Source organism: Pseudophryne corroboree, chromosome 1 (assembly GCF_028390025.1).
Source record: "Pseudophryne corroboree isolate aPseCor3 chromosome 1, aPseCor3.hap2, whole genome shotgun sequence".
NCBI classification, from domain to species: domain Eukaryota; kingdom Metazoa; phylum Chordata; class Amphibia; order Anura; family Myobatrachidae; genus Pseudophryne; species Pseudophryne corroboree.
The window spans coordinates 47,471,939-47,492,675 of NC_086444.1; the positions used below are offsets into that span (position 1 = coordinate 47,471,939).

At 48.7% G+C, this 20,737-nt stretch overlaps 1 protein-coding gene across 1 annotated transcript in view; it reads right to left on the reverse strand.

Moving 5' to 3' along the window:
* ACAA2 (acetyl-CoA acyltransferase 2) overlaps window positions 1-20,737 on the reverse strand; it is a 42,638-nt gene that overhangs the window by 6,418 nt on the left and 15,483 nt on the right. The window contains exon 7 of the mRNA XM_063959222.1: window positions 14,089-14,218. Within this exon, the coding sequence (XP_063815292.1) occupies window positions 14,089-14,218 (130 nt within the window). The remainder of the gene's footprint in view (window positions 1-14,088; window positions 14,219-20,737) is intronic.

Here is a 20,737-nt window from a genome sequence, read left to right on the forward strand (position 1 = left end):
CGCCCTAGGTGCTGAAGCCAAGACTGGAAAACAGTAGCCAACACTGGTCCCTCCCAGATTTGGAATATGGAATCACGTCCTCAATGTCCATAGACACCTGGACCCCATATACCTCGCCACCTACACTTTTTAGGTCCAGAATGGGACCAAGAAGATTATTTGAGGAAGAAAAAAAAAAAAAAAAAAAAAAGGGAGGTTGAATCTCATATACATTTGGGACTGGAAACGACCTCTACTGGCTTATCCTAAAGCAAAATGCAATGTTTATCTCCGTGGAGATCTGAAAACGGTCTTGTTGGGGACTTCATGAAACATAAAAGAATCCCAGACTTATAGTACATCCCTGTGGCCGAGACCCTGGCGGCCACATGGTTAATGGCTGCCAAGGCACGTACGGGGTTAGCCCTTAAGTGCCCAGCGCCATTTTAAGGACAACTTTTGCTAGGCACCATATTTGAAATTTACTTACGGTGCTGGGCGCGGACTGTAAAAAATATGTTTAATGATGTGTTTTAACATGTCATATGTAGTGCTCTGTGCACAATTGTAGGATTGCATGTTTAAATGTATTTATATTTAAGATGTGCTCACATGTATTTTAAAGGGAAAAATGCACTTAGTACTGTATATGTCTGAATAAGCATCCCCTATCTTCTGCGACTAGGAAATGGCATGCTAATTGCCCTCTCCTAGCAGATGTGTGAATGACAAAACCTTTTGAGGTTGGGCAGTGCACAGCAGGTAAATGCTGGTAGTGCGAGTTCCTCAGGGAAAGATGTTAATCACGGGGGATTTCCTTATTCCATATGTAAAGTGGCATGGATTGGTATGGGTTTGGAACCTGTATTTATTTATGTAGCTGGTTTAATTGATATATGAATCCTGAATGGTATATGCAGGAAGGAGGAACATTTGTTTGGGAAATCAAATACAAACCGTGTTTTGAAGCTATGTGATAAATGCATCAATGGCGAAGTGTAGTGTAAAGTTCCAGGTGGTAGGAATTGGAGTTTAAATGACACAAAACTTTGTGTGTGACAGGAAGGAGGAAATTGCTTCATGCACTTATATCCTTTTAAAATGTAATTTATTTATATTTTGTAAGATATCCGGATTGGATGGAAAGGACTCAGGGGGGAACTACCCCCTGAGATGCATTGTGGTTTTACTGTATAAAAAGGAGGAGGCCTGTGAGCTCCAAGGTGTATTATACCATTTCCATTCTGCTGTAACATCTTGCTGTATTGCTGTTGCCCTTAGCAATAGGGAAGAGTCTTTTTTAAGACTATTTGAGCAAGTAAACATCTGCCTCAAGATGACCGCTTCATCTTGTGACCTGCAGGGCTAGGCGAAACCTAGCTCCGTTTTCCGGCTGTCCAGGGTGTAACCAGCATCTCCAAGCTCCGCCTTCAGCCATTTACCAGATAGCCTAGCGGATCGGCTAGCGGAATTAGGGGAAAGGGCAACGGAGCAAGAGTCAGTGATCATCATCAAGATGTGGCGTGATGAGCGGGCACCACAGGCCGTGGTACCCCGTGAGCCGTTGTCCGCTGCTGCACTCAGATAGGGACGCATTCAGTTTGCACACAGTGATGGGGACATTTGGCCTAATTCTGAGTTGATCACAGCAGCAAATTTGTTAGCAGTTGGATAAAACCATGTGCACTGCAGGGGGGACAAATATAACATGTGCAGAGAGAGTTAGATTTGGGTGGGGTGTATTCAAATTGAAATCTAAATTGCAGTGTAAAAATAAAGCAGCCAGTATTTACCCTGCACAGAAACAAAATAACCCACCCAAATCTAACTCTCTCTGCAAATGTTATATTTGCCCCCCATGTGGACTGTGGGGGATTACGACGAAGTCGCGAAGGCCCTCCTCCAGCGATTCTTCATCACTCCAGAGTCTTACAGGAAAAAGTTCAGAGACTTGCCCAAGAACCCTAACAGCACCCATGAGCAGTTCGCCACCCAGCTGCGGCAGTACGTGGTGAAGTGGGTGAAGGATTCTGAAGCCACATGGGACGCACTGATCGACCTGATCTGCAGGGAGCAGTTCTATCGCAGGTGCGCCCCTGAAGTGAAGGAGTGGGTGCTAGACCGGGAGCCACCCAGCTTAAAGATGGCTGCCCAGCTAGCACATAAGTATGTGGCAATTCGGCCACATGGGCAGAAACGCCCAAGCAGCAGCCAGCCCCAAAAGACTGTACCACCAGGGGGACACCCCTCTTCAGTTCATCGTCTCCCAACGCAAGCATCTTCTAACCCGGGTGCTTTTGGCCAGCAACTGCCCTTAGTGCCCCTGCCAGTAATCAGAGGCCACGGGAGCTACGCCTGGACAAAAAGTGCTATAGTGGTGGGAAAAATCGGACAGCCGAGGATGAAGTGCCTGAATCCCAAGCACCCCAGACTCGTGCCCCAAATCAGAGTGCTGGAGCCCGGATTGCTTGCTTAACCTGTGGAGATGAGCCTTCAGAGACTGTACCCCCTCCAGTCAGTCTGATGGAGTGCGGCAAGTAACAGGTGCACTCTGCGGAGAGAGTCACCTGCATGGCCAAACAGCCCCTACCCAATATGTGGAGGCACCTGCAGCCGGTCCACATGGGACCCCTGTAGGGAGAAGGCCTAAGAGACTCTGGGGCCTCAATCACTGTGGTGAGCCCCCACCTTGTCGATCCTGCTGCAGTATTGCAGGGTCGCACTGCCAAGGTCACCATGGCAGATGGAACGGAGAAAGCGGTTCCCATGGCAAGAGTCTACCTGGACTGAGGAGCTAGACTAGAGTTGCGAGAAGTTGCAGTCATGGATGGTCTCCCAACTGATGTGGTCCTAGGAAATAATCTGGGTGGTGGGATCATCACCAGTTTTGCTGGCGCCATTCCCCGGAGTCAAGTTCCACAACCACCGTTGACATCAGCTACTCCAGCACAGTACAGCCCAGAGGAAAAGACTACAGCAGCTAGACAACTGCCAGCACAGCCAACCACAGCCTCAACCAGCCCAAAGGAAAAGATTACAGCGGCTAGATCGGTACATTGACCCCGCATGCCTTTTGCATCTGGTATGCCTACGTTCCCCAGCAACGCAGAGGATGTTGGTTCCAGCTCGTTTGATCCTGTGGGGGTGCCCAATGATAGTTGACAGTTAGCAGACAGTTGCCAGATAGGAATGACAGAGGTGCAGTGCCTGGGTCACAGTGTGGGAGGAAACATGGGTAGTCCCAAAGCAGAGGCGACCAGAGGCTGTCCCCGGCCCACATCACCCAGACAGGTACTGACCTTAGAACCTGTAAGGCCCTACGGACATGTCACTGACTTTAGTTCTGTAGTGAACCCCCTTACAGAGATGACTAAGAAGGGCTTTCCCAAGTCAGAGGACTTTGCACCCACTTGTGAGTTGGCATTCCAGTCATTGGAGGAGGCTCTGGTAACCGCTCTAGTGCTTATGGCGCATATTCTTGACCAGGACGTTGTGGTACGAACTACTGCGCCACTGCACAGACTGGGAGCAGTACCGAGCAAGAAGGAGCCATATGGGCAGGAGTACCCTGTGGCCTGTTTGAGGAGAACACTGCTATGGTGGGAGGTGGGGTATCCCACAATTGGGACACCTTGGGTGGCACTTGTGTGTACGTTGGACCAGTTTTTACTTTATTTGTGTAACTGGGCCCCCCCAGTGGTGACTTACCACCCACCTGTTAGGTGGTTGCAACCTTCCTTGGAGAGCATTGACAGACTTTTGTGGTGGAGCCTTGAACTTGGACATCATGTGGACTATTTGAACATTGTGTACCCACGAAGAAAGGCCCATAGCACTATGGATGAACTGTCTAGGCTGGCGGCCCCACGGTTAATGGCTGCCACGGCACGTAAGGGGTTAGCCCTTAAGTGCCCAACGCCATCTTAAGGACAACTTTTGCTAGACACCATATTTGAGATGCATTGTGGTTTTACTGTATAAAAAGAGGAGGCCTGTGAGCTCCAAGGTGTATTATACCATTTCCATTCTGCTGTAACATCTTGCTGTATTGCTGTTGCCCCTAGCAATAGGGAAGAGTCTTTTTTAAGACTATTTGAGCAAATGAACATCTACCTCAAGACGACTGCTTCATTTTGTGACCTGCAGGGCTAGGAGAAACCTAGCTCTGTTTTCCGGCTGTTCAGGGTGTAACCAGCGCCTCCAAGCTCCGCCTCCAGCCATCTACCGGGTAGAGCCTAATCAAGCGACTAGTGGGGATTCGTCAACACCACACAGGTGTGGTAAGGCGGCGTGCGACGCATACAGAGAAGAACCATGGTTCCTGAAGCCATGGCAGGTTAGGAGTTTGGTGGTGGCAGCGCAGAACCCGCCCACTGCGCAGTGGGTGGTGTCCGTAACAGGCGGTTACTGGCGGCAAGCGGGAATCCCTTTTGTGGCCAGATCCGGTGTGACCGAAACATCCCCTCTGTGTACTGGGGACGGGACGCGACAGTGGTGAGGGCTGTCGTACAGGACCGTCCGGTCACAATCCCATTCAAGCCTCTAGTGCAACCAAACCACCAGACCTGGAATAGCAGCAGGTTGGATCACTGTATGATAAATCCTTTGTGGGCAGCCTGTCGTAATGTCGTCTTTTTGCTTGAAATTCCTCAAAGTAGAATCTTTAGTAGTTAAAGCTTTTTTCTCTGTGGACCTCCACAAGGAGTGGGGGGGGGGGGGGGGGGGACTGTCCTCTGTAGGAATAACGCCTCATCTAACTGCCAGACAAAAGGATTGTAAGCTAAGGCCTTTAGGTTAGAAAACTAGCTTAATTTCCTTTCCACAGGGGGAAAATAAGAATTTACTTACCGATAATTCTATTTCTCGGAGTCCGTAGTGGATGCTGGGGTTCCTGAAAGGACCATGGGGAATAGCGGCTCCGCAGGAGACAGGGCACAAAAGTAAAGCTTTCCGATCAGGTGGTGTGCACTGGCTCCTCCCCCTATGACCCCCCTCCAAGCCAGTTAGGTACTGTGCCCGGACGAGCGTACACAATAAGGGAGGAATTTTGAATCCCGGGTAAGACTCATACCAGCCACACCAATCACACCGTACAACTTGTGATCAAACCCAGTTAACAGTATGATAACAGAGGAGCCTCTGAAAGATGGCTTCCTAAACAATAACCCGAATTAGTTAACAATAACTATGTACAATTATTGCAGATAATCCGCACTTGGGATGGGCGCCCAGCATCCACTACGGACTCCGAGAAATAGAATTATCGGTAAGTAAATTCTTATTTTCTCTATCGTCCTAGTGGATGCTGGGGTTCCTGAAAGGACCATGGGGATTATACCAAAGCTCCCAAACGGGCGGGAGAGTGCGGATGACTCTGCAGCACCGAATGAGAGAACTCCAGGTCCTCCTTAGCCAGAGTATCAAATTTGTAAAATTTTACAAACGTGTTCTCCCCTGACCACGTAGCTGCTCGGCAAAGTTGTAATGCCGAGACCCCTCGGGCAGCCGCCCAAGATGAGCCCACCTTCCTTGTGGAGTGGGCCTTTACAGATTTAGGCTGTGGCAGGCCTGCCACAGAATGTGCAAGTTGGATTGTGCTACAGATCCAACGAGCAATCGTCTGCTTAGACGCAGGAGCACCCATCTTGTTGGGTGCATACAATATAAACAACGAGTCAGATTTTCTGACTCCAGCTGTCCTTGCAATATATATTTTTAATGCTCTGACAACGTCCAGTAACTTGGAGTCCTCCAAGTCACTTGTAGCCGCAGGCACTACAATAGGCTGGTTCAGATGAAATGCTGACACCACCTTAGGGAGAAAATGCGGACGAGTCCGCAGTTCTGCCCTGTCCGAATGGAAAATCAGATATGGGCTTTTGTAAGATAAAGCTGCCAGTTCTGACACTCTCCTGGCCGAAGCCAGGGCTAGTAACATGGTCACTTTCCATGTGAGATATTTTAAATCCACCTTTTTTAGTGGTTCAAACCAATGAGATTTTAGAAATTCCAAAACCACATTGAGATCCCACGGTGCCACTGGAGGCACCACAGGAGGCTGTATATGCAGCACTCCCTTAACAAAAGTCTGGACTTCAGGGACTGAAGCCAATTCTTTTTGAAAGAAAAATCGACAGGGCCGAAATTTGAACCTTAATAGATCCCAATTTGAGACCCATAGACAATCCTGATTGCAGGAAATGTAGGAATCGACCCAGTTGAAATTCCTCCGTCGGAGCACTCCGATCCTCGCACCACGCAACATATCTTCGCCAAATGCGGTGATAGTGTTGCACGGTTACTTCCTTCCTTGCTTTAATCAAAGTAGGAATGACTTCTTCCGGCATGCCTTTTTCCTTTAGGATCCGGCGTTCAACCGCCATGCCGTCAAACGCAGCCGCGGTAAGTCTTGAAACAGACAGGGACCCTGCTGAAGCAAGTCCCTCCTTAGAGGTAGAGGCCACGGATCTTCCGTGATCATCTCTTGAAGTTCCGGGTACCAAGTCCTTCTTGGCCAATCCGGAACCACTAGTATCGTTCTTACGCCTCTTTGCCGTATAATTCTCAATACTTTTGGTATGAGAGGCAGAGGAGGAAACACATACACCGACTGGTACACCCAAGGCGTTACCAGCGCGTCCACAGCTATTGCCTGCGGATCTCTTGACCTGGCGCAATACCGGTCCAGTTTTTTGTTGAGGCGAGACGCCATCATGTCCACCATTGGTCTTTCCCAACGGGTTACCAGCATGTGGAAGACTTCCGGATGAAGTCCCCACTCTCCCGGGTGAAGGTCGTGTCTGCTGAGGAAGTCTGCTTCCCAGTTGTCCACTCCCGGGATGAACACTGCTGACAGTGCTATCACATGATTCTCTGCCCAGCGAAGAATCCTTGCAGCTTCTGCCATTGCACTCCTGCTTCTTGTGCCGCCCTGTCTGTTTACATGGGCGACTGCCGTGATGTTGTCCGACTGGATCAACACCGGTTTTCCTTGAAGCAGAGGTTCTGCCTGGCTTAGAGCATTGTAGATTGCTCTTAGTTCCAGAATGTTTATGTGAAGAGACGTTTCCAGGCTCGTCCACACTCCCTGGAAGTTTCTTCCTTGTGTGACTGCTCCCCAGCCTCTCAGGCTGGCGTCCGTGGTCACCAGGATCCAATCCTGTATGCCGAATCTGCGGCCCTCCAATAGATGAGCACTCTGCAACCACCACAGAAGAGATACCCTTGTCCTTGGAGACAGGGTTATCCGCTGGTGCATCTGAAGATGCGACCCTGACCATTTGTCCAACAGATCCCTCTGGAAAATTCGTGCATGGAATCTGCCGAATGGAATTGCTTCGTAAGAAGCCACCATTTTTCCCAGGACTCTTGTGCATTGATGTACAGACACCTTTCCTGGTTTTAGGAGGTTCCTGACAAGCTCGGATAACTCCTTGGCTTTTTCCTCCGGGAGAAAAACCTTTTTCTGAACCGTGTCCAGAATCATCCCTAGGAACAGCAGACGAGTTGTCGGCATTAACTGGGATTTTGGAATATTCAGAATCCAGCCGTGCTGTTTTAGCACTTCTTGAGACAGTGCTAATCCCCTCTCTAGCTGTTCTCTGGACCTTGCCCTTATTAGGAGATCGTCCAAGTATGGGATAATTAATACGCCTTTTCTTCGAAGAAGAATCATCATCATCTCGGCCATTACCTTTGTAAAGACCCGAGGTGCCGTGGACAATCCGAACGGCAGCGTCTGAAACTGATAGTGACAGTTTTGTACAACGAACCTGAGGTACCCCTGGTGTGAGGGGTAAATTGGAACGTGGAGGTACGCATCCTTGATGTCCAAGGACACCATAAAGTCCCCTTCTTCCAGGTTCGCTATCACTGCTCTGAGTGACTCCATTTTGAACTTGAACTTCTTTATGTACAGGTTCAAGGACTTCAGATTTAGAATAGGTCTTACCGAGCCGTCCGGCTTCGGTACCACAAATAGAGTGGAATAATACCCCTTTCCCTGTTGTAGAAGAGGTACCTTGACTATCACCTGCTGAGAGTACAGCTTGTGAATGGCTTCCAAAACCGTCTCCCTTTCGGAGGGGGACGTTGGTAAAGCAGACTTCAGGAAACGGCGAGGCGGATCTGTCTCTAGTTCCAACCTGTACCCCTGAGATATTATCTGCAGGATCCAGGGATCTACCTGCGAGTGAGCCCACTGCGCGCTGAAATTCTTGAGACGACCGCCCACCGCCCCCGAGTCCGCTTGAGAAGCCCCAGCGTCATGCTGAGGCTTTTGTAGAAGCGGGGGAGGGCTTCTGTTCCTGGGAAGGAGCTGCCTGTTGGTGTCTCTTCCCCCTTCCTCTGCCTCGTGGCAGATATGAATATCCCTTTGCTCTCTTGTTTTTAAAGGAACGAAAGGGCTGCGGTTGAAAAGTCGGTGTCTTTTTCTGTTGGGGAGTAGCTTGAGGTAAAAAGGTGGATTTCCCGGCTGTAGCCGTGGCCACCAAATCTGATAGACCGACTCCAAATAACTCCTCCCCTTTATACGGCAAAACTTCCATATGCCGTTTTGAGTCCGCATCGCCTGACCACTGTCGCGTCCATAAACTTCTTCTGGCCGAAATGGACATAGCACTTACCCGTGATGCCAGTGTGCAGATATCCCTCTGTGCATCACGCATATAAAGAAATGCATCCTTTATTTGCTCTAAAGACAGTAAAACATTGTCCCTATCCAGGGTATCAATATTTTCAATCAGGGACTCTGACCAAGCTACTCCAGCACTGCACATCCAGGCTGTCGCTATAGCTGGTCGTAGTATAACACCTGTATGTGTGTATATACTTTTTTGGATATTTTCCATCCTCCTATCTGCTGGATCTTTAAGTGCAGCCATCTCAGGAGAGGGTAACGCCACTTGTTTAGATAAGCGTGTGAGCGCCTTATCCACCCTAGGAGGTGTTTCCCAGCGCGCCCTAACCTCTGACGGGAAAGGGTATAAGGCTAATAACTTCTTTGAAATTAGCATCTTTTTATCGGGGGCAACCCACGCTTCATCACATACATCATTTAGTTCTTCTGATTCAGGAAAAACTATAGGTAGTTTTTTCACACCCCACATAATACCCTGTTTAGTGGTACCTGTAGTATCAGCTAAATGTAACGCCTCCTTCATTGCCAAAATCATATAACGTGTGGCCCTACTGGAAAATACGAAAAGAAAGAGATCACAAAACGGAGACCGTTTGTGATAACCCGGCGCTGTAATAGTGTAAATAGTTATATATTTGAGATGTTTCAGCAGCTAAGCATAAACAACTTGCCAGGTTGCAACGTTAAAATCTAGAGAGAAAAAAAGGAGGGGAGTATGCTTTGCGCTTGAAACAATATATCAAAAATTAGATGTGAAATACACGTCTTGAGGAAGTCTCCGTTGCTAGGAGACGAAACGCGTTGACGCCCACTCTCGATACACTTCTCACTTGGTGATACCCGCCGAAAGGACCCAGTCCGCAGCTCAGCATAACCGTGACAGCTTCGGTCACAGCTTTTTGCCGCACGCTGGATTCATCATTGCCGCACGGCTGTACAAACACTGGTCGGGTGAGTTCTGTGTGACCCCCGCTGTGGGGCCTAACAACCGTTCCCAGTAGTTTGTTCACGGCGGCTAAATCCATCTAAATTGAACATTGCTGCTATATTTATAATTAACAAAACCTTACCGGGAAAGACGGCAACTACCAGCTGTAATTATAACAGGAAATAAAGCACACATTATTACTCCTCGTGTATTTCATTTAATGAGGACCCTGTTTCTACACTAACGCAGGAACCAGCACGGGAGCATTAATTACAGATTGCACCTTTCCTTTAAAGAACTATATTAATATCTGAGACTGTGAGACTGTCAATTATCCCTGCGGGAATTACAAACCCAAAATAATACACTGGGACGCCAGTGTTGTGATTTTTTTATTATCACCATTTGAATATAATCATTTAACTGTTTTATTTTTATTCTTATGTTTATTTTTATTTTCAGTTTAGTTTATCTAACAAATTGTAAAACTGTCATTATTTTAATTCATTCTATATGTGGCATACTCTGCTTTAATTGATACCATAAAAGTGTTTTTTTATTATCATTTTGAAGTTGTACTGAGTCTATCTTCTTTGTCCGACTGCACATCTAATTTTTGATATATTGTTTCAAGCGCAAAGCATACTCCCCTCCTTTTTTCCTACTGGAAAATACGGTTGATTCGTCACCGTCGCCACTGGAATCAGTGCCTGTGTCTGGGTCTGTGTCGACCGACTGAGGCAAAGGGCGTTTTACAGCCCCTGACGGTGTTTGAGGCGCCTGGACAGGCACTAACTGATTGTCCGGCCGTCTCATGTCGTCAAACGATTGCTTTAGCGTGTTGACACTATCCCGTAATTCCATAAATAAAGGCATCCATTCTGGTGTCGACCCCCTAGGAGGTGACATCCCCATATTTGGCAATTGCTCCGCCTCCACACCAATATCGTCCTCATACATGTCGACACACACGTACCGACACACAGCAGACACACAGGGAATGCTCTTAACGAAGACAGGACCCCACTAGCCCTTTGGGGAGACAGAGGGAGAGTTTGCCAGCACACACCAAAAGCGCTATATATGACAGGGATAGCCTTATAATAAGTGCTCCCTGTATAGCTGCTTTTATAATATAATTTTTGCCACTATTTTGCCCCCCCTCTCTTGTTTTACCCTGTTTCTGTAGTGCAGTGCAGGGGAGAGACCTGGGAGCCGTCCTGACCAGCGGAGCTGTGTAAGGAAAATGGCGCTGTGTGCTGAGGAGATAGGCCCCGCCCCTTTTCCGGCGGGCTCGTCTCCCGCTCTTTAGTGTATTCTGGCAGGGGTTAAATATCTCCATATAGCCCCCGGAGGCTATATGTGAGGTATTTTTTAGCCAAATAGGTTTTCATTTGCCTCCCAGGGCGCTCCCCTCCCAGCGCCCTGCACCCTCAGTGACTGCAGTGTGAAGTGTGCTGAGAGGAAAATGGCGCACAGCTGCAGTGCTGTGCGCTACCTTTAGAAGACTGAGGAGTCTTCTGCCGCCGATTCTGGACCTCTTCATGTTTCAGCATCTGCAAGGGGGCCGGCGGCGAGGCTCCGGTGACCATCCAGGCTGTACCTGTGATCGTCCCTCTGGAGGTGATGTCCAGTAGCCAAGAAGCCAATCCATCCTGCACGCAGGTGAGTTCACTTCTTCTCCCCTAAGTCCCTCGTTGCAGTGATCCTGTTGCCAGCAGGACTCACTGTAAAATAAAAAACCTAAGCTAAACTTTCTCTAAGCAGCTCTTTAGGAGAGCCACCTAGATTGCACCCTTCTCGGCCGGGCACAAAAATCTAACAGGCTTGGAGGGGGGTCATAGGGGGAGGAGCCAGTGCACACCACCTGATCGGAAAGCTTTACTTTTGTGCCCTGTCTCCTGCGGAGCCGCTATTCCCCATGGTCCTTTCAGGAACCCCAGCATCCACTAGGACGATAGAGAAAAAGTTTTTACCCTAAGAGATCAGCAAGAACTCAACTGTGTCCGCCTTCCAAGCACTAGGCCAGAACACAAGACATTCTGTGAACATGGAGGCTGATTAGTAACCCCCATGGGTGGGCTGACCACAACCAATACACTGTAACCCACATCCTTCTCCATAGGAAATTTGGGAACTTACATACATTCCGTGCCTCTGGTACGTGGTCAGATGCCAGAGCACCACCCAGAAGGCAATCCCACAAGTGCCAGTCTAATGGGACATTTGAAGCGCACAAACTCATCCCATCGATCCGGACTAATGACTCCACAGAGGGACACTTACATGTTGCTGAATGCCTTCAATATCTCAGTCTACATGCCCGATGAAGAGGTGGAGGAGGTGTCAGCGCCGCACACAGTCGGCTGATGTAAGTTTGGCATCAGCATAAGATGCAGGTATGGCTGGCTGAGAATCCGCCAATATAATGCATGCTGTAGATACGCAACTAATGAAACGTATCACAGTCCTCAGGTGGTCCCGAAAGCCACTGTGCGATAGACGCCCTTACATGTTCCTTTACTTAAAAGGGCAACTTCTAAAAAAATGGACTGCTGCACCATATAACCCGGTTCATGGATTACTGATCAGTCACGTTACCATCCTCCTCCTGCTCAGAGACGTAGGTCAAGGATACGAAAAACAAACCATTAATGAGAAACCATTAGAATATTTATCTGCAAGACTGAGAAAATAAATAACTCTGAACGGAGTAAATACATCCTGTGAAGTGGACATGCGATTTACTAAACAATGAAAAGCAGATCTACACAGCATACCCAATGCCAAGTGATTATAATATACCCAATGCCAAGTGATTTAGTCACACGCTAAAAAACAAACAACTGATAATTGATATATGGGTATGTCTGGCTGTGTGTACAGGCAACGTGCCGTCCTCACAGACATATTAAGCAGCAGACTGGTAAGTGTGTCGGCATGAAGGGCAGTCGGCGGATATGTCTGTGTAGTGCGTACTCACCATTAGACCACATGCACATGCTTTGCGATACAATGTAATGACAGCGAGCATCATGGGGACCTCACATCTTACTCAGAGAGTTTCTGACTGCGAATATCTAGCAAGAAAACCTCCCGTATACTGTATAAGGACCCAGTGATGTTCCGTCTCCCTATGTTATATCCCCAGCTGGGTTCAACACTTGTAAGTCTCATTACAGCACTTCCTCCAAAGACAGCTATTCCACATTCACAGAACAGGAAGCTGGTACCCTGCCCTTACCCTCCACCAGCTGAGCATGTACCCTGCTCTTACCCTCCGCCAGCTGGGCCGGCACCCTGCCCTTATGCTCCGCCAGCTGGGCACGCACAATGCCCTACGTGCACCCTGCCCCTACACTCTACCAACTGAGCGCGCACCCTGCCCTTACCCTCCGACAGCTGAGCTTGTACCCTGCCCTTACCCTCCGCCAGCTGGGCCTGCACCCTGCCCTTATGCTCCGCTAGCTGAGCACGCACAATGCCCTGCGTGCACCCTGCCCCTACACTCTACCAACTGAGCGCGCACCCTGCCCTTACCCTCCGACAGCTGAGCGCACAGCCTGCCCTTACCCTCCCCCAGCTGAGCGCACACTACGCCCTGCGTGCACCCTGTCCCTACACTCTGCCAGCTGAGCCTGCACCCTGCCCTTTCGCCACCTGCCCTTACGCTCCGCCAGCTGGAGGCGCACCCTGCCCTTACCCTCCACCAGCTGAGCGTGCACTCCTGAGAATGTCATGCTTCGTCTTTTCTCAGGGTCTTCCATCCCCTGCACTTATGCCACCTACCACCAATGTTCCTGCCGTTCAGGATGCAGTCAGCATGTTGCCGGTCATAATGTCAACAGTACGATGTCGACAAGTGAAATGGTACCATACTGCTGGCATTACATTTAGGGAAATACCATCGCAAATGCTGGGTTACAGTTAGGCTACTTACGGCCGACACAGCCAGTTGACATTACTGTTAGCATGTTGAAATTTCATCTGTGTCGACATGCTCAATACTGGCATCCCACATGTCAACATTACGACCATGACAAAATTTTCATGCCTTAATGATGAATGTCAACACCCAAATAGCCCCTATTTGTGCCTCGTACCTCAATGATGCTGCATGTGCCAGATAATTGATGGGATACAATCTAAGGCATGTTGGCTGAGCCCCCACTATGGCGCCTCTACTATATTGTAGCCAACAGCTGATGTTTATAGAATATTGTACTTGCAACATTAAGGGGGGGGTTGTTCAATTAGCCGTGGGACTTTTAGCTCTTGGTCAGGGAGCCAGAAGTTATTCACTTAGTGCCTGTGGTAAGCCAAGGGTGCACCTAACGCGGATTTCTGAGTGAAGAGCCCCCCCCGGAGCTTACTGCACAGTAATCCAGAATCGGTGCCTTACCGGACGTTAGCCGTGGGATATAATTCAATAGCTCCTGGCACTTACCGCAGGCTTTTAGTTCCTTGGTTAAGTCCTGCAGATAAGCATTCTAGCGCCTGACCTTAGAATAACGGGACAACTACAGAGAACATGTCTTCTTACCAATGCCCATGATCTTGGGGTCACATCCAGACGCGTGGTACGCCACGATCCTAGCCAGCGGGGTGAGCTTGTGCTTGGTAATGGCTTCCTCGCTGGCCACAATCACGACACCGGCTCCATCGCAGATCCCCTGCGGTAGAGAATCTCTGTTACTGGATGTATGGACAGGAATACGGCGACAGTAGAAAATAAGAATTTACTTACCGATAATTCTATTTCTCGTAGTCCGTAGTGGATGCTGGGACTTCCGTAAGGACCATGGGGAATAGCGGCTCCGCAGGAGTCTGGGCACATCTAAAGAAAGCTTTAGGACCACCTGGTGTGCACTGGCTCCTCCCCCTATGACCCTCCTCCAAGCCTCAGTTAGGATACTGTGCCCGGACGAGCATACACAATAAGGAAGGATTTTGAATCCCGGGTAAGACTCATACCAGCCACACCAATCACACTGTACAACTTGTGATCTGAACCCAGTTAACAGCATGATAATAGAGGAGCCTCTAGAAAAGATGGCTCACTACAGCAATAACCCGAATTTTTTTGTAACAATAACTATGTACAAGTATTGCAGACAATCCGCACTTGGGATGGGCGCCCAGCATCCACTACGGACTACGAGAAATAGAATTATCGGTAAGTAAATTCTTATTTTCTCTGACGTCCTAGTGGATGCTGGGGACTCCGTAAGGACCATGGGGATTATACCAAAGCTCCCAAACGGGCGGGAGTGTGCGGATGACTCTGCAGCACCAAATGAGAGAACTCCCGGTCCTCCTCAGCCAGGGTATCAATTTTGTAGAATTTACAAACGTATTTGCTCCTGACCAAGTAGCTGCTCGGCAAAGTTGTAAAGCCGAGACCCCTCGGGCAGCCGCCCAAGATGAGCCCACCTTCCTTGTGGAGTGGGCATTTACAGATTTTTAGCTGTGGCAGGCCTGCCACAGAATGTGCAAGCTGAATTGTATTACAAATCCAACGAGCAATAGTCTGCTTAGAAGCAGGAGCACCCAGCTTGTTGGGTGCACACAGGATAAACAGCGAGTCAGATTTCCTGACTCCAGCCGTCCTGGAAACATATTTTCAGCGCCCTGACAACGTCTAGCAACTTGGAGCCCTCCAAGTCCCTAGTAGCCGCAGGCACCACAATAGGTTGGATCAGGTGAACGCTGAAACCACCTTAGGGAGAAACTGAGGACGAGTCCTCAATTCCGCCCTGTCCGAATGGAAAATCAGATAAGGGCTTTTACAGGATAAAGCCCCCAATTCTGACACGCGCCTGGCCCAGGCCAGGGCCAACAGCATGACCACTTTCCCTGTGAGATATTTTAACTCCACAGATTTAAGTGGGTCAAACCAATGTGACTTTTGGAACCCAAAACTACATTGAGATCCCAAAGTGCCACTGGAGGCACAAAAGGAGGCTGTATATGCAGTACCCCTTTTACAAACGTCTGAACTTCAGGGACTGAAGCTAGTTCTTTTTGGAAGAAAATTGACAGAGCCGAAATTTGAACCTTAATGGACCCCAATTTCAGGCCCATAGACACTCCTGTTTGCAGGAAATGTAGGAATCGACCCGGTTGAATTTCCTCCGTCGGGCCTTACTGGCCTCGCACCACGCAACATATTTTCGCCAAATGCGGTGATAATGTTTTGCGGTTACATCCTTCCTGGCTTTGATCAGGATAGGGATGACTTCATCCGGAATGCCTTTTTTCCTTCAGGATCCGGCGTTCAACCGCCATGCCGTCAAACGCAGCCGCGGTAAGTCTTGGAACAGACAGGGTCCTTGCTGGAGCAGGTCCCTTCTTAGAGGTAGAGGCCACGGATCCTCCGTGAGCATCTCTTGAAGTTCCGGTTACCAAGTCCTTCTTGGCCAATCCGGAGCCACGAATATAGTGCTTACTCCTCTCCATTTTATCAATCTCAGTACCTTGGGTATGAGAGGCAGAGGAGGGAACACATACACTGACTGGTACACCCATGGTGTTACCAGAGCGTCTACAGCTATTGCCTGAGGGTCCCTTGACCTGGCGCAATACCTGTCGAGTTTTTCCCAACGGTTTATAATCATGTGGAAGACTTCTGGGTGAAGTCCCCACTCTCCCGGGTGGAGGTCGTGCTGAGGAAATCTGCTTCCCAGTTTTCCACTCCCGGAATGAATATTGCTGACAGCGCTATCACATGATTTTCCGCCCAGCGAAGAATCCTTGCAGCTTCTGCCATTGCCCTCCTGCTTCTTGTGCCACCCTGTCTGTTTACGTGGGTGACTGCCGTGATGTTGTCCGACTGGATCAACACCGGCTGACCTTGAAGCAGAGGTTCTTGCTAAGCTTAGAGCATTGTAAATGGCCCTTAGCTTCAGGATATTTATGTGAAGTGATGTCTCCAGGCTTGACCATAAGCCCTGGATATTCCTTCCCTGTGTGACTGCTCCCCAGCCTCGCAGGCTGGCATCCGTGGTCACCAGGACCCAGTCCTGAATGCCTAATCTGCGGCCCTCTAGAAGATGAGCACTCTGCAACCACCACAGGAGGGATACCCTTGTCCTTGGTGACAGGGTTATCCGCTGATGCATCTGAAGATGCGACCCGGACCCTTTGTCCAGTAAGTCCCACTGGAAAGTTCTTGCGTGGAATCTGCCGAATGGGATTGCTTCGTAGGAAGCCACCATTTTTACCCAGAACCCTTGTGCATTGATGAACTGAGACTTGGCTCGGTTTTAGGAGGTTCCTGACTAGCTCGGATAACTCCCTGGCTTTCTCTTCCGGGAGAAACACCTTTGTTCTGGACTGTGTCCAGGATAATCCCTAGGAACCGAAGACAAGTCGTCGGAACCAGCTGCGATTTTGGAATATTGAGAATCCAATCGTGCTGCCGCAACACTACCTGAGATAGTGCTACACCGACCTCCAACTGTTCCCTGGATCTTACCCTTATCAGGGAATCGTCCAAGTAAGGGATAACTAAAATTCCCTTCCTTCGAAGGAATATCATCATTTCTGCCATTACCTTGGTAAAGACCCGGGGTGCCGTGGACCATCCCTACGGCAGCGTCTGAACTGATAGTGACAGTTCTGTACCATAACCTGAGGTACCCTTGGTGAGAAGGGTAAATTTTGACCTGAAGGTAAGCATCCTTGATGTCCCGAGACATCATGTAGTCCCCTTCTTCCAGGTTCGCAATCACTGCTCTGAGTGACTCAATCTTGAATTTGAACCTCTGTATGTAAGTGTTCAAAGATTTTAGATTTTAGATTTAGAAACGGTCTCACCGAGCCGTCTGGCTTCGGTACAATAGTGTGGGATAATACCCCGTTCCTTGTTGCAGGAGGGGTACCTTGATTATCACCTGCTGGGAATACAGCTTGTGAATGGCTTCCAAAACTGCCTCCCTGTCAGAGGGAGACGTCGGTAAAACAGACTTTTGGAAACAACGAGGGGGAGACGTCTCGAATTCCAATTTGTACCCCTGAGATATTACCTGAAGGATCCAGGGGTCTACTTGCGGGTGAGCCCACTGCGCACTGAAATTCATTGAGAACGGGCCCCCACCGTGCCTGAGCTTGTAAAGCCCTAGCGTCATACTGAGGGCTTGGCAGAGGCGGGAAAGGGTTTCTGTTCCTGTGAACTGGCTGATCTCTGCAGCCTTTTTCCTCTCCCTCTGTCACGAGCAGAAAAGAGGAACCATTTGTCCGCTTGCCAACAAAGGACTGCGCCTGATAATACGGCGTCTTATTTTGAGAGGCGACCTGGGGTACAAACGTGGATATCCCAGCTGTTGCCGTGGCCACCAGGTCTGAAAGACCGACCCCAAATGTCCCCTTTTTTTGGCAATACTTCCAAATGCCGTTTGGAATCCGCATCACCTGACCACTTTACTGGTGGAATTGGACAACGCACTTATACTTGATGCCAGTCGGCAAATATTCCGCTGTGCATCATGCATATATAGAAATGCATCTTTTAAATGCTCTATAGGCAATAATATACTGTCCTTATCTAGGATATCAATATTTCCAGTCAGGGAATCCGACCACGCCAACCCAGCACTGCACATCCAGGCTGAGGCGATTGCTGGTCGCAGTATAACACCATTATGTGTGTAAATACATTTTAGGATACCCTCCTGCTTTTATCAGCAGGATCCTTAAGGGCGGCCATCTCAGGAGAGGGTAGAGCCCTTGTTCTTACAAGCGTGTGAGCGCCTTATCCCCCCCCTAGGGGGTGTTTCCCAACGCACCCTAACCTCTGGCGGGAAAAGGTATACTGCCAATAACTTTTTAGAAATTATCAATTGTTATCGGGGGAAACCCACGCATCATCACACACCTCATTTTATTTCTCAGATTCAGGAAAACTACAGGTAGTTTTTCCTCACCAAACATAATACCCCTTTTTGGTGGTACTCATAGTATCAGAAATGTGTGAACATTTTCCATTGCCTCAATCATGTAACGTGTGGCCCTATTGGAAATCACGGTTGTTACTTCACCGTCGACACAGGAGTCAGTATCCGTGTCGGCGTCTGTATCTGCCATCTGAGGTAACGGGCGCTTTAGAGCCCCTGACGGCCTATGAGACGTCTGGACATGCACAAGCTGAGTAGCCGGCTGTCTCATGTCAACCACTGTCTTTTATACAGAGCTGACACTGTCACGTAATTTTCAACAGTACATTCACTCAGGTGTCGACCCCCTAGGGGGTGACATCACTATTACAGACAATCTGCTCCGTCTCCACATCATTTTTCTCCTTACATGTCGACACAAACGTACACACAGCACACACACAGGGAATGCTCTGATAGAGGACAGGACCCCACTAGCCCTTTGGGGAGACAGAGGGAGAGTTTGCCAGCACACACCAGAGCGCTATATATACATATACATATATATATATATATATATATATATATATATATACACACACACACACACACACACACACACACACACACAGGGATAACCTTATATAAAAGTGTTTTTCCCCTTATAGCTGCTGTATGTTTTAATACTGCGCCTAATTAGTGCCCCCCTCTCTTTTTTTAACCCTTTCTGTAGTGTAGTGACTGCAGGGGAGAGCCAGGGAGCTTCCCTCCAACTGAGCTGTGAGGGAAAATGGCGCCAGTGTGCTGAGGAGATAAGGCCGCCGGAAAAGGGGCGGAGCCTATCTCCCGTTTTTCTGTATATTCTGGCAGGGGTTAAATGCATCCATATAGCCCAGGAGCTATATGTGATGTATTTTTTGCCATGTAAGGTATTTTTATTTTGTTTTATTGCGTCTCAGGGCGCCCCCCCCAGCGCCCTGCACCCTCAGTGACCGGAGTATGAAGTGTGATGAGAGCAATGGCGCACAGCTGCGGTGCTGTGCGCTACCTTATTGAAGACAGGAACGTCTTCTGCCGCCGATTTTTCCGGACCTCTTCGCTCTTCTGGCTCTGTAAGGGGGCCGGCGGCATGGCTCCGGGACCCATCCAGGCTGAACCTGTGATCGTCCCTCTGGAGCTAATGTCCAGTAGCCAAGAAGCCCAATCCACTCTGCACGCAGGTGAGTTCGCTTCTTCTCCCCTTAGTCCCTCGATGCAGTGAGCCTGTTGCCAGCAGGTCTCACTGAAAATAACAAACCTAATCTAAAACTTTCACCAAGAAGCTCAGGAGAGCCCCTAGTGTGCACCCTTCTCGTTCGGGCACAGAGATCTAACTGAGGCTTGGAGGAGGGTCATAGGGGGAGGAGCCAGTGCACACCAGGTGGTCCTAAAGCTTTCTTTAGATGTGCCCAGACTCCTGCGGAGCCGCTATTCCCCATGGTCCTTACGGAGTCCCCAGCATCCACTAGGACGTCAGAGAAAAGAAAATGTGTACCAGCGCTGGCTGAATGAAGTTAAAATAATATTATTAATAATAATAATAATAATAATAATAATAATAATAATAATAATAATAATAATAATAATAATAATAATAATAATAATACGGATGTTTTGTTCTATGTAAAAAAGTAACAATTTAATGACATATCAGATATACCAATTCTAAAAAAGAAGGAATTCCTCTTGCCACTAAGGTGGCAATAAAAACTTGGGTATAACTTATCTGGACAGGATTTAATAAATTTCACATTCTCCAATGTTAGGATTGTCCATTCCTAAAGGCTAGGACAGCCTCCCTCTGTGCATTCACTGTACTGGGTAAATATTTACCAAATCCGCTCGTTGGTGAGCATCAGCCTTGGAACAAGTCCTTTGTATAGCTGTAGGGGTAAATGCCAGTTTGATGATAAGGTCCAGTGATGGGAGAGAAGTCCAAATTGTGCCAAAGGAGGACACGGCTTTTGCGGGCCGGTTAGGAGAACGGGGTCCAGGAGGAATACGGCGACAGTGGGCAGAATTCAGAATTGATCGCAGCAGCAAATTTGTTAGCAGTTGGAATGACCCCCATGGTTTTGTCCGAGTTGATCGCTCGCTAGCTGCTTTTAGCAGCATTGCACACGCTAGACCGCCGCCCTCTGGGAGTGTATCTTAGCTTAGTAGAATTGCTACTAAATAATTTGCTGCAGTTTCTGAGTAGCTCCAGACTTAGTCCTAGACTGCGATCACCTCAGTCCATTTAGTTCCTGGTTTGACGTCACAAACACGCCCTGCGTTCGG